This window comes from Canis aureus, chromosome 21 (genome assembly GCF_053574225.1).
Source record: "Canis aureus isolate CA01 chromosome 21, VMU_Caureus_v.1.0, whole genome shotgun sequence".
NCBI lineage: Eukaryota > Metazoa > Chordata > Mammalia > Carnivora > Canidae > Canis > Canis aureus.
This window is the reverse complement of record NC_135631.1, coordinates 46,218,052-46,230,317: the sequence shown is the minus strand read 5'-3', so window position 1 is coordinate 46,230,317 and position 12,266 is coordinate 46,218,052. Positions and strand designations below refer to the sequence as shown.

Below are 12,266 nucleotides of genomic sequence, written 5' to 3'. Positions count from 1 at the left end.
ATAATACCATGCAAAAATGAATTAACAATAATGCAAGCCAAAATCAGGAAAATAATGATGCTATAATGGATTTTAAAGTATATAAAGACATTATCTTTTGATAGAAATTAAACAGCTAGAAGTAATCACAAAAATTGCTTATAATTCCTAATGCCTCCTTCACAACTCCATATCCACTTTTCTTGATTTTAGATTTTCTCTATGACTGTGTAGCTTCTGCTGAAGAGGGATGCTAGTCAGGGAAAGAGGTCACAGAAATCAGTACCTCCTTCAGGGATATCACACAGTTTCTGGACCAGTGATTCTCAGACGTGGATGTACATTAGAATTACCTGGGCGGCTATATCATATCAAGGCCTATATTATATCCCAGACCAATGAAATCAGAATCTCTGGGGATATTAGTTTTTAAAGCTTCCCAGCTGATAGCAGGGTGCAGCCAAGGTTGAAAACAATTATTCAAACCATATGGTTACTTGCCATCAAAACTAAAGGGTAGAAAAAAAAGTTTTGAGGCAACTTTTCTTTCCCTGACTTTGTTATAATCACTGTTTGTTGAGCTAACTAATACATTTCTTGAAGAAGGTAAGAATGCTTCTAATCCTAATATTTTTTTTCTAGTACAGAAAAGACTTCTGTTTTCTGCCATTTCAGATTGTTCAGATAATCACGACATAAAATGATTGTTGTGAAAAGTAATAGCGTTTGTTTTTTTTTTTTTTAAAGACAGGGAGAGAGAGGTGGAGGGAAGGGCAGAGAACAAGGGAGAGAGAGAACCTTAAGCAGGCTGTGTGCCCAGTGCTGACCCTGAGATCATGACCTGAGCAGAAATCAAGAGCTGGATGCTTAACTGAGCGAGCCACCCAGGTGCCCTGAAAAGTAATCATGTTTTAAAAATGTAATCAGTTGACATAAAAGATTTAGCAATAAACTTTCTGTACTTATAAAAGATTTATGTAAAATGAATACTTGATCATTTTCCTACTGTAGACTATAAATTCTGATTTCTGACAGTTGAATTTTCTAAAACCTCAATGAACTTTTTTGTTTTGATAACTTTAAAAATTTTTTAAAAACTAATTTAAAAATTAGTGATTCTTCGAACCATTTTATGTTTTTATTTTTTTTCCTAATTTAAAAGGTACAAAGTCTCCAAGATGACAAGCATGTCATTATCCTAGCTCCTTCTGCCATTTGACCACTTGGCTCTGATATGTGCCATTATTAGTATGGAATCTTGACAGGTATTCAGTGTTCAGCACTAAAGTAAATGGAATCATTTTTCTATGACCAGATATAATTTTCCTCATGCACTTCTAATCTAGAAGTCTGTTTTATTATGCTCTACCACATGTCCAAGATTAAAAGCTCTATTTAAAACCTGAAGATCTTTTGAATTACTTTTGAGATACAAATCGGTGGTAGTTCAGGCAGCACAAAATATACACGTTCCTATCATTTCTTTGCAGTAAGAGACAACACCTGACATATATTAAAGTAGATGAACTGACGGTTCAAGTAGATGACTTTCTGAAGGCAGTATTATTTTATGGTCACAGTACTCTTTTGTGGATTTAACACTAGGAAAAGCACTTCAGTTTAAATACTTTATTTTTACATACTACTTTTATAAAAGGCCTCCAGGAGTACTGAGGTTAAAATGACTCAGCATATAAGTTTAAAAAATTACCTCAGTGTTCCTCTGAGTTGTCCGTAGTTTATAATGATTTCTGCACCTTCCTTATAACCTTGATTGAAGCCTTGTTGAAGAGTAACAGCTTTGCCAGCATCTATTCCATCTCTATAGCCTTCCTAAAAATAAGTAATGAAGAAAACTGCAGCTGTAATTAACACCAAGTAAACCACTGTAGGTTTTTCTGGAAAGTCATAAAACCGATTTAGAATGTTGATGAAATAGGCCTTTACTGCTGTTTACTATTTAACATAATGGTTCTACAACCTATGGCACAGCCACACAACCCGAGCAGATTATGCTTCCCAGCAAGGTTTATTATTCGCATATCCCGCTTTAGGAGTCGACTTATTTGGCACATTTAAAAATACAGATTTTTAAAAAAATATATTCTATTTATTCACGAGAGACAGAGGAGAGAGACAGAGAGAGAGGCACAGACACAGGCAGAGGGAGAAGCAGGCTCCATGCAGGGAGCCCGATGTGGGACTTGATCCCGGGACTCAAGTATCAGGCCCTGGGTCAAAGGCAGATGCTAAACCACTGGGCCACCCAGGCTGCCCCAAAATATAGATTCTTATACAGATTTTAAAAACCCTGTGTTAACAATGGCTTCACAGGAAGGAAAACAGAGTTAATGTCTGGCCCCTTGGCAACACTGACTGATGAGCGTTGGGTGAGAAGGTAGGGCAGAAAAGAGGTTATCAGAGGTCTTCAATAATCAGCTCAAGGAGGGAAAGAGGAAACTGGGTGAGTAAAAAAAGATGCAAAGTACGGTTTTAGAAATCTTGCCTGGTATCTAAATTTAAATAAACGGCAAATTCCCTGTGGGCGGAGATACTGTCCTGCGTCTCCATCTCCTCTGGTGCCACTGCACTCCAAGGCCGGTTGCGACTCACTGGTCTGGCCCCCACCTTACATCAAGCGTTTCTGAAACTGGTAACGTGGTGGTTGGGCTAAGCAAACATTTCACTGAAACAAACAAGGGCCAATCGGGCAGTATTTTGCTTGGGAAAGACCTTGGGTGGAAGTGGACCTGGCCGTGTGAACTCAGCTCCCAGTGCTCCACCTGGAGACTGAGGGCGTGGCATTAAGCTTAGTTTCAATGAACAAAGCAGAAAAAGATAATGCACACCCAGCAAATAAAAAAGCAGCCAACTTTGGTATTCCTTCACCTAGCCCCACGGTCCTCCACAGCAGCTTTCCTTTATTCCTATTTGACATTTCTTTTTATCATTATTACTATTTAAGATCTTAATTTTTTTTTTAAGATTTTATTTATTTATTCATGATAGAGAGAGAGGGGCAGAGACACAGGCAGAGGGAGAAGCAGGCTCCATGCAGGGGGACTCGATCCGGGGACCCTGGGGTCACGCCCTGGGCTGAGGGCGGATGCTCCACCGCTAAGCCCCCCGGGCATCCCTGCTCCTGGACATTCGTAGGTTCACCTTTCCCGTGTGTCTCCAGTAATAACCACTCCCGGGCAGCCCGGGGGGCTCAGCGGTTTAGCGCCACCTTCAGTCCAGGGCGTGACCCCGGGGTCCCGGGATCGAGTCCCACATCGGGCTCCCTGCGTGGAGCCTGCTTCTCCCTCTGCTTGTATCTCTGCTTCTCTCTCTCTGTGTCTCTATAAAAAAAAAAAAAAAAAAAAAGTAACCACTTCCGACGTCGGGCTCGTGACCCGTTCGAGCAGCCCGTCCACGCCCTCCGCGAACCTCCCGGCACGGCGACCCCCGCCAGGTCTACACCTAGCTCGCGTCTGCTCCCAGCGTCCAGCGCGCCCCGAGGTCTCGCGCGCTTTCGGGTAACCCCTCGGTAACCCCCTGGAAAGCCCTCGCGGGCCCCGCGGCCTCCACCCTCGCGCCCGCGCTCCGCTCTCTCCACAAGCCGCCGTGTGTCCCCCGCGCCCGCCACGCAGCCTTACTTTGACTCGTCTCTGCATGTGGCTCCGCCATTCCCGCTGCACCAGGAGAGACTCGTCCGCCTCCTCGTCAAACACGTCCCCTTCCTCTCCGGGACCCCGGACCAGCGGGGCCCTCTGAACCCACGACATCACCGTGGCAACCGCAGGGCGGCCGGGCGCCGGAAGCGCCCGCAACGTCTTCCGGTCCGAGGGGCGGGGCGAAGGCTGCGCGTCGGGGCGGGGGGCTGCCGCGCATGCGTGCGTGACGTCGGGTCGGGCCGCGGGGCGGGAGTCGCTGCTGCGGGACCCGTCGTGGCGCCCGTGCGACCCGGACCTCCTCGGAGGGCAGCCGGGACGTGCGGGGACACGCTTTGCCTTCCGGCCGGGGTGGAGCCGTTGGAGGTGGTTCAGTGGATGCGCGACGACGGGCCGAGGTCTCGGTGTCTGGGAAGCTCCCCGCAGCGCATCTTAGGGGTTTGACGTCCACGGGCCTTAGCCGTCAGCGGCACAGGACTGTAGGGCCCGAAAGGTAGCTCCTGCGGCCAGTCCGAGCTCCATCCATGCGGGGCCCCCCTGGAGTGCGCTTCTCCCGGGGTCTCGGGGCCCGCCGCTGGCCCGCCTGGCTGCGGAGGCCGGCCCTGGTGCACCTGCAGGGGCTCGGCGCCGCCTGGTCCCCACCCGGGGCGGGGGCGCTGGGACGCGTGCGGGTGACGGAACCCACACCGGGGCTCGGGCCGTTCAGCTTTTTTTTTTTTTTTTAATATTTTGTTTATTTATTCATTAGACACACACAGAGAGTGAGAGGCAGAGACACAGGTAGAGGGAGAAGCAGGCTCCATGCAGGGAGCCCGACACGGGACTCGATCTCGAGACCGGGGTCACGACCTGGGGCCAAGGCAGGTGCTCCACCGCTGAGCCTCCCGGGCTGCCTGCCCGCCGTTTAGCTTTTTGCGTGGTGATGGGGTGGTGGTGATTTATTTATTTGATGCACTTTGTGGTGCCAGGCACCGTTGCAGCTTTCGGGGTACGTCAGGGAAGGACAGACCCGACTTAGCAGCTCTCCTCCGCTTTACGTTCCGGTGGAAGGGGCAGGAGGAACCAGAAGCACGGTATAGGTGAATTACGTAGTTTGTTACCAGATCATAAGGGGTACATGCTGTGAGACAGAGAAATAAGTGAGCTGGGCAGCCCGGGGAGCTCAGCGGTGGAGCACCTGCCTTCCGCCCAGGGCGTGACCCTGGGGTCCTGGGATCGAGCCCGCATCGGGCTCCCTGCAAGGAGCCTGCTTCTCCCTCCTCCTGTCTCTGCCTCTCTCTCTCTGTCTCTCATGAATAAATAAATAAAATCTTAAAAAAAAAAAAGTGAGCAAAGTAAGGGGAACCATGAGCCTGTGTGTCAGGGGGAGTGGGTGGTTTAGGTGATCATTTTAAATGCTCAGAATTTTGCATTTACATGCAAAATTTTAATTTTATGTATGTTGCATATATATGCATACTATATATAGTAGTTACTATATATTATACATGGAATATATATTGTGTATAATATTGAATACATTATACAGAATACAATATATATTATGTATATAATGCATATATATTTTTTACTTGGTAGGTCCATGGAATTATGTATAAGAATACTCCATAGTTGGCCACATAAAATACCTTAACTTAAAAACCCGGACGTTTTATAAGTCATATTCTCTGATCATGATCCAACAATAAATAAATTCCAATAATTTATAATAGCCAGGTGTGAGAATCACCTTTTTTTTTTTCAAGATTTTATTTATTTGAGACACGGAGAGAGCACCAGCAGGGTGAGGGGCAGAGGAGGAGCAGACTCCCAGTTGGCAGGGAGCCTGAGCCTGGACTCCGGGATCATGACCTGAGCCAAAGGCAGAGGCCCAACCAATTGAGCCACCCAGGCACCCTAAAACCACCTGTGGAAATAACAATTGGATCAAAAAGGAAATAAAAATTAAAATGACATACAATAAGCAATTAAAATCTGAACACTTCCCACCAGAAAACATGGGAGCAGATGAAAGTTGTACAGAGGCAATTCTATAGGATTAAATGTATAAAAAAAAAAAAAAAGACATGTTGTATATCTTTTTTTTTTTTAATTTTTTTTTTTAAAGATTTTATTTATTTATTTATTCATGATAGTCACAGAGAGAGAGAGAGAGGCAGAGACACAGGCAGAGGAAGAAGCAGGCTCCATGCACCGGGAGCCCGACGTGGGATTCGATCCTGGGTCTCCAGGATCGCGCCCTGGGCCAAAGGCAGGCGCCAAACCGCTGCGCCACCCAGGGATCCCGACATGTTGTATATCTTAATTAGCAACAAAAATGCTACTAAGAGAAGCAATAAAAATATCAATTGAAATTAATACAGTAGAAAATCTCCAAACTTACATAAATAAATCCTAAAGCTGGTTCTTTGAAGAAACCAAGAAGATAGATAATCTTTTTTTGTTTGTTTTTAGTAAGCTTTATGCCCAATGTGGGGCTTGAACTGACTACTATGAGATCAAGTTGTATGCTCCATCAGCTGAGCCAGCCAGGTGCCCCAAATGTGTGTGTGTGTATTATTTTTTACTTCGTGTTTTTTTAAATAAGCTCTACACCAAAATGGGGTTCAAACTCCTAACTCTGAGATTAGGAGTCACATACTCTACCAACTGAGCGAGCCCGGTGCCCTAGATTATCCTCTTTTGACCTTCATTAAAAAAAAAAAAAAGTTATATAAGGTAGAAATGGGAAAGAGTAATGTTACAGAAATAAATTCAAGTACTATACTAATTAAGATTTGAGAGCCACACATTTGAAAACCTGGGAGCCTTGAATGGCTTTCTAATAAAACTGACCCAATAAACAGAAAACATGAAGAGACTGATTATCTTAGATAAATTAGAGGTTAAATATCCACTTTAAAAAATAGCAAAGACTTGACATACAGGTAAATCCATTAAATCTATTTTAATCTTTAAAGAACAATGGATGGAGCACCTGGATGGCTCAGTTGGTTAAGCCTCTGACTCGGGTCATGGACTCAGGGTCTTAAAATCGAGCCCCAAGACGGGCTCCACACTCAGTGGGGAGTCTGCTTTAGATTTTCTCTTCTCCCTTTACCCTTCCTTACCTCTCCTGAAGGAAATAAATCTTTTAAAAAAACCAACAATGCATAACTAAATATTTTTTACTCTTAGGCAAAGAAAAAGAATCTCCCTAAATCATTTTGTGAAGCCAGCCTTAGAGTAATATGATGTAGTATAAAAAAAATCTCAAGTTCAAGTTAGCTTATGAATATGTCAATATGTCTTTAAAAGAGAATCCAGTACCTTATCAAAAGAGTAATTCAGGATGTTTTTACAAGGGAAGCAAACTGGAAAATCTATAAGCATGTTTCATTGGAATCAACAATCTAAAGGAGAAGAGCCTTATACTGTCTTTGCTGCAAAGTCATTTGAAGAAATTTAACAAAATAAAATGAAATGGAAGGAAACTACAAATTGATAAACACTTTATGAAAAATCCAAGTACAAATAGTAGTCTAAACACTCAGATATTTCCTTTAAGGTAGAGAAAAGAAAGTCCATCTGGTGATGTCCATTATTCAACGTTCTTTTGAAGACTAGTGAATGCAGAAAGAGAGGTAATCTATAAAATGTTGGATAATAAAAGATGAAGTTTTTTCTTTGTGCTGTTTATATGATTATATGCATATGAAACTCAAAGGAATTCTGTTAAAAACAACAGGATAAGGGAACTTGATAAGGCCACTGGCTATAAGAAAAATAAACTGACCAACAGCCTCTTTATTTTCTAGCAATAATCATCTAAATGTAAATGAGATAAATATTCCACTTGCAATACCAACAGATACTATTAGGTATAGTATTTATATATTTGTTTAGTATTTAGTGTTTATTTAGTATTTATACATGCCAGGAATACATTTTGAAAAATCATTTTTATTGAGGTATAATTTACAGGTAGTAATATGCATACATTTTGTGTGTAGGGTTTGATGAGTTTTGATAAATATATACCCCTGTGTAACCACCACTGAATCAAGGTATAGAAATTTCCATCACCCTAGGAAATTTCCTCATACTTCTTTGCAGTCAGTTCCTCACTCCTTGAGGCAAACTCTGATTTAATTTCTATCACCCAAGATTAGTTTTGCCAGTCTTAGAATCTCATAGAAATGGAATCATACATCATGTCCTCTTAAGTATTGGCTTCTTTGACTCAGTCTTTCTGAGATTCATCCATGTGATTGCATGTACCAGTACGTTGTTCTTTTTAAGGGCTAAGTACTCTTTCCATGGTATAGATATACTAGAATTTGTTCATTCACTTATTGTTTGTATCATTTCCAGTTTTTGGCTATTGTAAATAAAGCTGCTACAAACATTTTTGAATAAGTTGTTTTGTGTACACGTTTTCATTTCTCTCAAGTAAATGTCTAGAAGTGTAATTGTTGAATCATATGGTAAATACAAGTTTAACTTTCTAAGAAACTGCCAAACTGATTTCCAAAGTGATTGTACCATTTTACACTCCCACCAGCAATGTATCCAAATGTCAGTCGCTGCACATCCAATTCCTCACTTGGAATTGTCAGTCTTTATAATGTTAGCTATTCTGATAGGTGTGTAGTGGTATCTGTGCTTTTACTTTTCATTTTTCAAATGTCTTTTGATATTGAACATCTTTTCCTGTGCTTGTTTGCCATTTGCATATCTTTTTAAATGAAGTCTTTGTTCATCTAAAAAAAATTGGGTTGTCTTATTTTATTTCAAAGATTCTTTGTGTATTCTGTCCTTTGTCAGATACGTGAATTGTGAATATGTCCTTTGCTTTAGTTATTATGTCCATTAGGAAACAGCTGCGGAGGTAGAGTTAGGAGTTCATGAAATTTCCTGGGACATAGGGAACATAGCCTGTGAAAGGTAAAAGCTGAGGAGGCATGATTAGGCGGAGAAAACCTACGCAAAGGGACGCTCATCTGATCCCTGTGATAGGAAGTTCCACAGGGTAGGTCTCAGAGAGTCCTGGACAACGTAAAAGAGCCCAGGAGAAGAGAGCACAGAGGAGTCTTTTGTTAGGTGCACAGGGCCAGACTTTGGTAGCCCTGCTGTGCTCAGTTACTGGCCGAGCGATGCCCTGGAGGAGTATGACCTTGGCTAGAAGTCTGAGACAGAGGCTGTAGGTGCTAACATCTGGAGGCTGACAGCTGTACTCCTTTGTCAAGAGCCAGATGATCTTTCAAGGTCCTTTCAAGTGTGTGATTCAATTTTTTCCAAAATAGCTATCCTTTTCCTTTATTTTTTTTTAATGAACTGTAAATAACAATGACATCCCCTGCATAAATTTTGGTGTCACGATGTGAATTTAAAGTATTTAAGCAAACTTATCTTGCAGCTCCATATCTCTTATATAAATATTCTGTGATGAGGTCAACCTTTAGGATTCACTCTATCCTTTTCCCATTCTTCTGCTTATCGTTCATCCTTGTCTTTTCTTTCAAAGCCTTCAACAATTCTTTTTTATGTCCTTCTATTCCCCATCTCTTGCTAAGTTTCATTCTTTATCTCCGTCTTCCACACTTTATTTGTGCCTTTGCAAACTGCTGTTTTGTAGTTGGTATAATAAACTCTAAGAAGGCACAGACCTTTTCTCAGTTTCTGTTCTGGGTTTCTAGCGTATTGGCTTTAATCATTAAGTCTCTGGCAGCCAGCTAGCAGAACTCCTAATTTCCATATGCCTAGTGAAGAAGTTTTCTACTTTCCCTTGTCCTTTTCTAAACTTTCATATTATGTTCTACAATTCTCAGCGGTACTCAGTGATTAAGTTCTTGGCTGCCATCCTTTTTTTTTTTTTTTTTTTTTTTTAGTAGGCTCCAACATGGGCTTGAACCTATGACCTGAGATCAAGACCTAAACTGACACCAAGAGTCCTACCCTTAACCAACTGAGCCACCAAAGCACCTCTGGGTGCTGTCTTTTAATTGCTTATGTCGGGTTTGCTCTGAGGGCATATGAAATATAATATATGTAATAGTAATATGAAAAATAAAATTGTTGTTGGTGAAAATGACAGGAAAGCATTCAATATATGGCTTCTAGAATAAGGCTAGTAGGTAGTAATTTGGATCCTGAGTAGAGTTTCCTTCTTTATTTTATGGTATTGTGTCCATAGGACACCCCAGTTATAAAATAGCTGTCAAAGCTAAAAGGAAAGTTATTAGTTCCAATATAGACTGTTCGTTAACTATTAGGATGAAGTGGAAATGTCAGGGAAATGTCAAGATCCTAATTGATCTTCCTAATGGCCTGTTGATGGACAGTTGTGTCTAATACCATTTAAGCACGTCACGGCAGTCTTATCTTAAAAATCTTAACTCTGCACTGTCCTTTAGCTATTGCTCTGTGCTTCTCTTTCTCTTTACAACTAAATTTTTGGGGTCAGTGTCTCCACCTCTATACCTTTCAGTTTTGAACCCGCTGCCATCTGGCTTCCAACTCCATTATTCCATTTAAAATGGGAAGGAGAAAAAATAAAATAAAATGGGAATGAGGGGGTGGGGGCAACTTCCACAGGACACAGGCTGCCCTGTGTCCAAGTCTTGTATATTTAACACATGTCCTTCTTCCATGTGTTACAGTCTTTACCACCTTATATTATAAAGGCCTAATAGTCTGCATGCCCCACTAGACTAATAAGCTCTTTGAGGCAGAGACTGTGTCCTAGTTAACTATTTTATCCTTTTTGCCTGGTATAATCCTCCATTAAAATTAAACAAATGAAGGAATTTCATTAAAAATTCTTCAAACACTATATTCTAAGCAGTTCCATGTTGTAGTTATTGTAGTAATGAACTGTGTCTAGAAGTCCAGACTAAATAATAATTAAGGTTAGGTTGGTACAGGGCAGCCCCAGTGGCACAGCAGTTTAGTGCTGCCTGCAGCCCGGGGTGTGATCCTGGGGACCCTGGATCGAGTCCCACGTTGGGTTCCCTGCATGGAGCCTGCTTCTCCCTCTGCCTATTCCTCTGCGCCTCTCTCTCTGTGTCTCTATGAACAAATAAATAAAAATCTTAAAAAAAAAGAGATTAGGTTGGTACAGGAGAAAGTGGGGTAGGCTAGAGAAGATACAGGAAGTTACAACTAAAAATATCATTTTCACTGATTTTTAAAAACTTTAAAAAAAATTTTTATTTATTTATGATAGTCACAGAGAGAGAGAGAAAGAGGCAGAGACACAGGCAGCGGGAGAAGCAGGCTCCATGCACCGGGAGCCCAATGTGGGACTCGATCCCGGGTCTCCAGGATTGTGCCCTGGGCCAAAGGCAGGCGCCAAACCGCTGGGCCACCCAGGGATCCCCTAAAAACTTTTCCTTTAGATTTTATAACCATATTTTTAATAGTTATTTATTTCAAATTTTGTGTATTTACTTGATTTTGGCATGCACCCTGAACCTTAGGCTTCTTGGTCTTGCCCATACTCATGTTTCTAGTTTTAACTTGCCTCTTAGTTTTGAGGTCTTTGGGGTTCCCAGTGATGACTTATGAGTGACATATTTTCTGAGTCCATGTATACTTGATGTCAACATTGTCATCCTTGTTTCCATTTTACTTGTATTTGTCTGATATTTCTTTACATGTCCTGTTATTTTGAACTTTTGGATCACTTTTTATAAGCTTGTTCCCTGAACAAATATGTATTACATATGTATAATGCACACACAGACACATCCTGTGTGTGTGTGTGTGTGTGTGTGTATGGTGTTGGTATGATCTGAGATACACATGTTGTATATATGTGTGTATATATGTTGTGATATGACCTGAGTTTTATTTATTTATTTAATTTTAACTTTATTCATGAGACACAGAGAGAGAGAGAGAGAGAGAGAAAGAGAGAGGCAGAGACACAGGCAGAGGGAGAAGCAGGCTCCATGCAGGGAGCCTGATGTGGGACTCGATCCCAGGTCTCCAGGATCATGCTCTGGGCTGAAGGTGGCACTAAACTGTTGAGCCACCCAGGCTGCTCTGACCTGAGTTTTAACAGGGAACATTTAGCCCATAAACATTTGTTACACTTTGGCCATGTATTAGAAGTATAAGCCATATGGAGGGAGCTTTAGTCTGTCCTTTCATGAGAGCAGAGTAGAGGGTAATGGGGATTAGAGAGCAACTCCTTGGAAACAATAGGATCCAGGAGCTCCCACAGGCTGTCAGCTTCTGATTTTAAGACGTGTCAGAGGTAGGTAGGGTGGTGGTTGTTGGTGGTAGTAGCAGAGACTTCTGGCTTCAAGGAGTATTAGCGAATTCCTGCTTTGTTAGCAAGAGGTAAAAGCAACCAGATCTTACCTTGCTGGATCCTAATTAACATCCCTGGGGATTTTGGGGCATAGAGATATAGAGAAAATTCATCAGGGAAAGATTGGTAGTGACTCCAGTCAGTTATTAATCATTTTCTCCCCACTGTGTCACACATTTAATGCAATAATTACTGAGGCAGTTGGGGTGGTAGCTACTGTGATAGGTACTGGGACAGAGGTAAATGGGGTTCACCTTCTTGCCTTCTCGCCTTGGTCTTCTTTCCCTCTTGTGGATTTCTGTTTCTTTGAGATGGGCCTAGTAGAGGCAGCATTT

General features: G+C 42.1%; 1 protein-coding gene and 1 long non-coding RNA gene across 5 annotated transcripts in view; one reads left to right on the top strand and one right to left on the bottom strand.

The window, feature by feature from the left end:
* Window positions 1-3,811, bottom strand: part of YAE1 (YAE1 maturation factor of ABCE1) — a 19,587-nt gene extending 15,776 nt beyond the window's left edge. For 2 of the 3 annotated variants that reach the window (XM_077864103.1, XM_077864104.1), the window contains exons 1-2: window positions 3,618-3,811; window positions 1,691-1,812 (exon numbers count right to left, since the gene is read on the bottom strand). In XM_077864103.1, coding sequence (XP_077720229.1) covers window positions 1,691-1,812; window positions 3,618-3,746 — 251 coding nt within the window. In that variant the 5' untranslated portion in view covers window positions 3,747-3,811. The remainder of the gene's footprint in view (window positions 1-1,690; window positions 1,813-3,617) is intronic. The other variant, XM_077864102.1, reaches the window with a different exon arrangement.
* Window positions 3,375-12,266, top strand: part of LOC144293030 (uncharacterized) — a 21,371-nt gene continuing 12,479 nt past the window's right edge. The window contains exon 1 of one of the 2 annotated variants that reach the window (XR_013360473.1): window positions 3,375-3,800. This is a non-coding gene — a long non-coding RNA (uncharacterized LOC144293030). Of the gene's footprint in view, window positions 3,801-3,914; window positions 4,126-12,266 lie in introns of those variants that run through there. The other variant, XR_013360474.1, reaches the window with a different exon arrangement.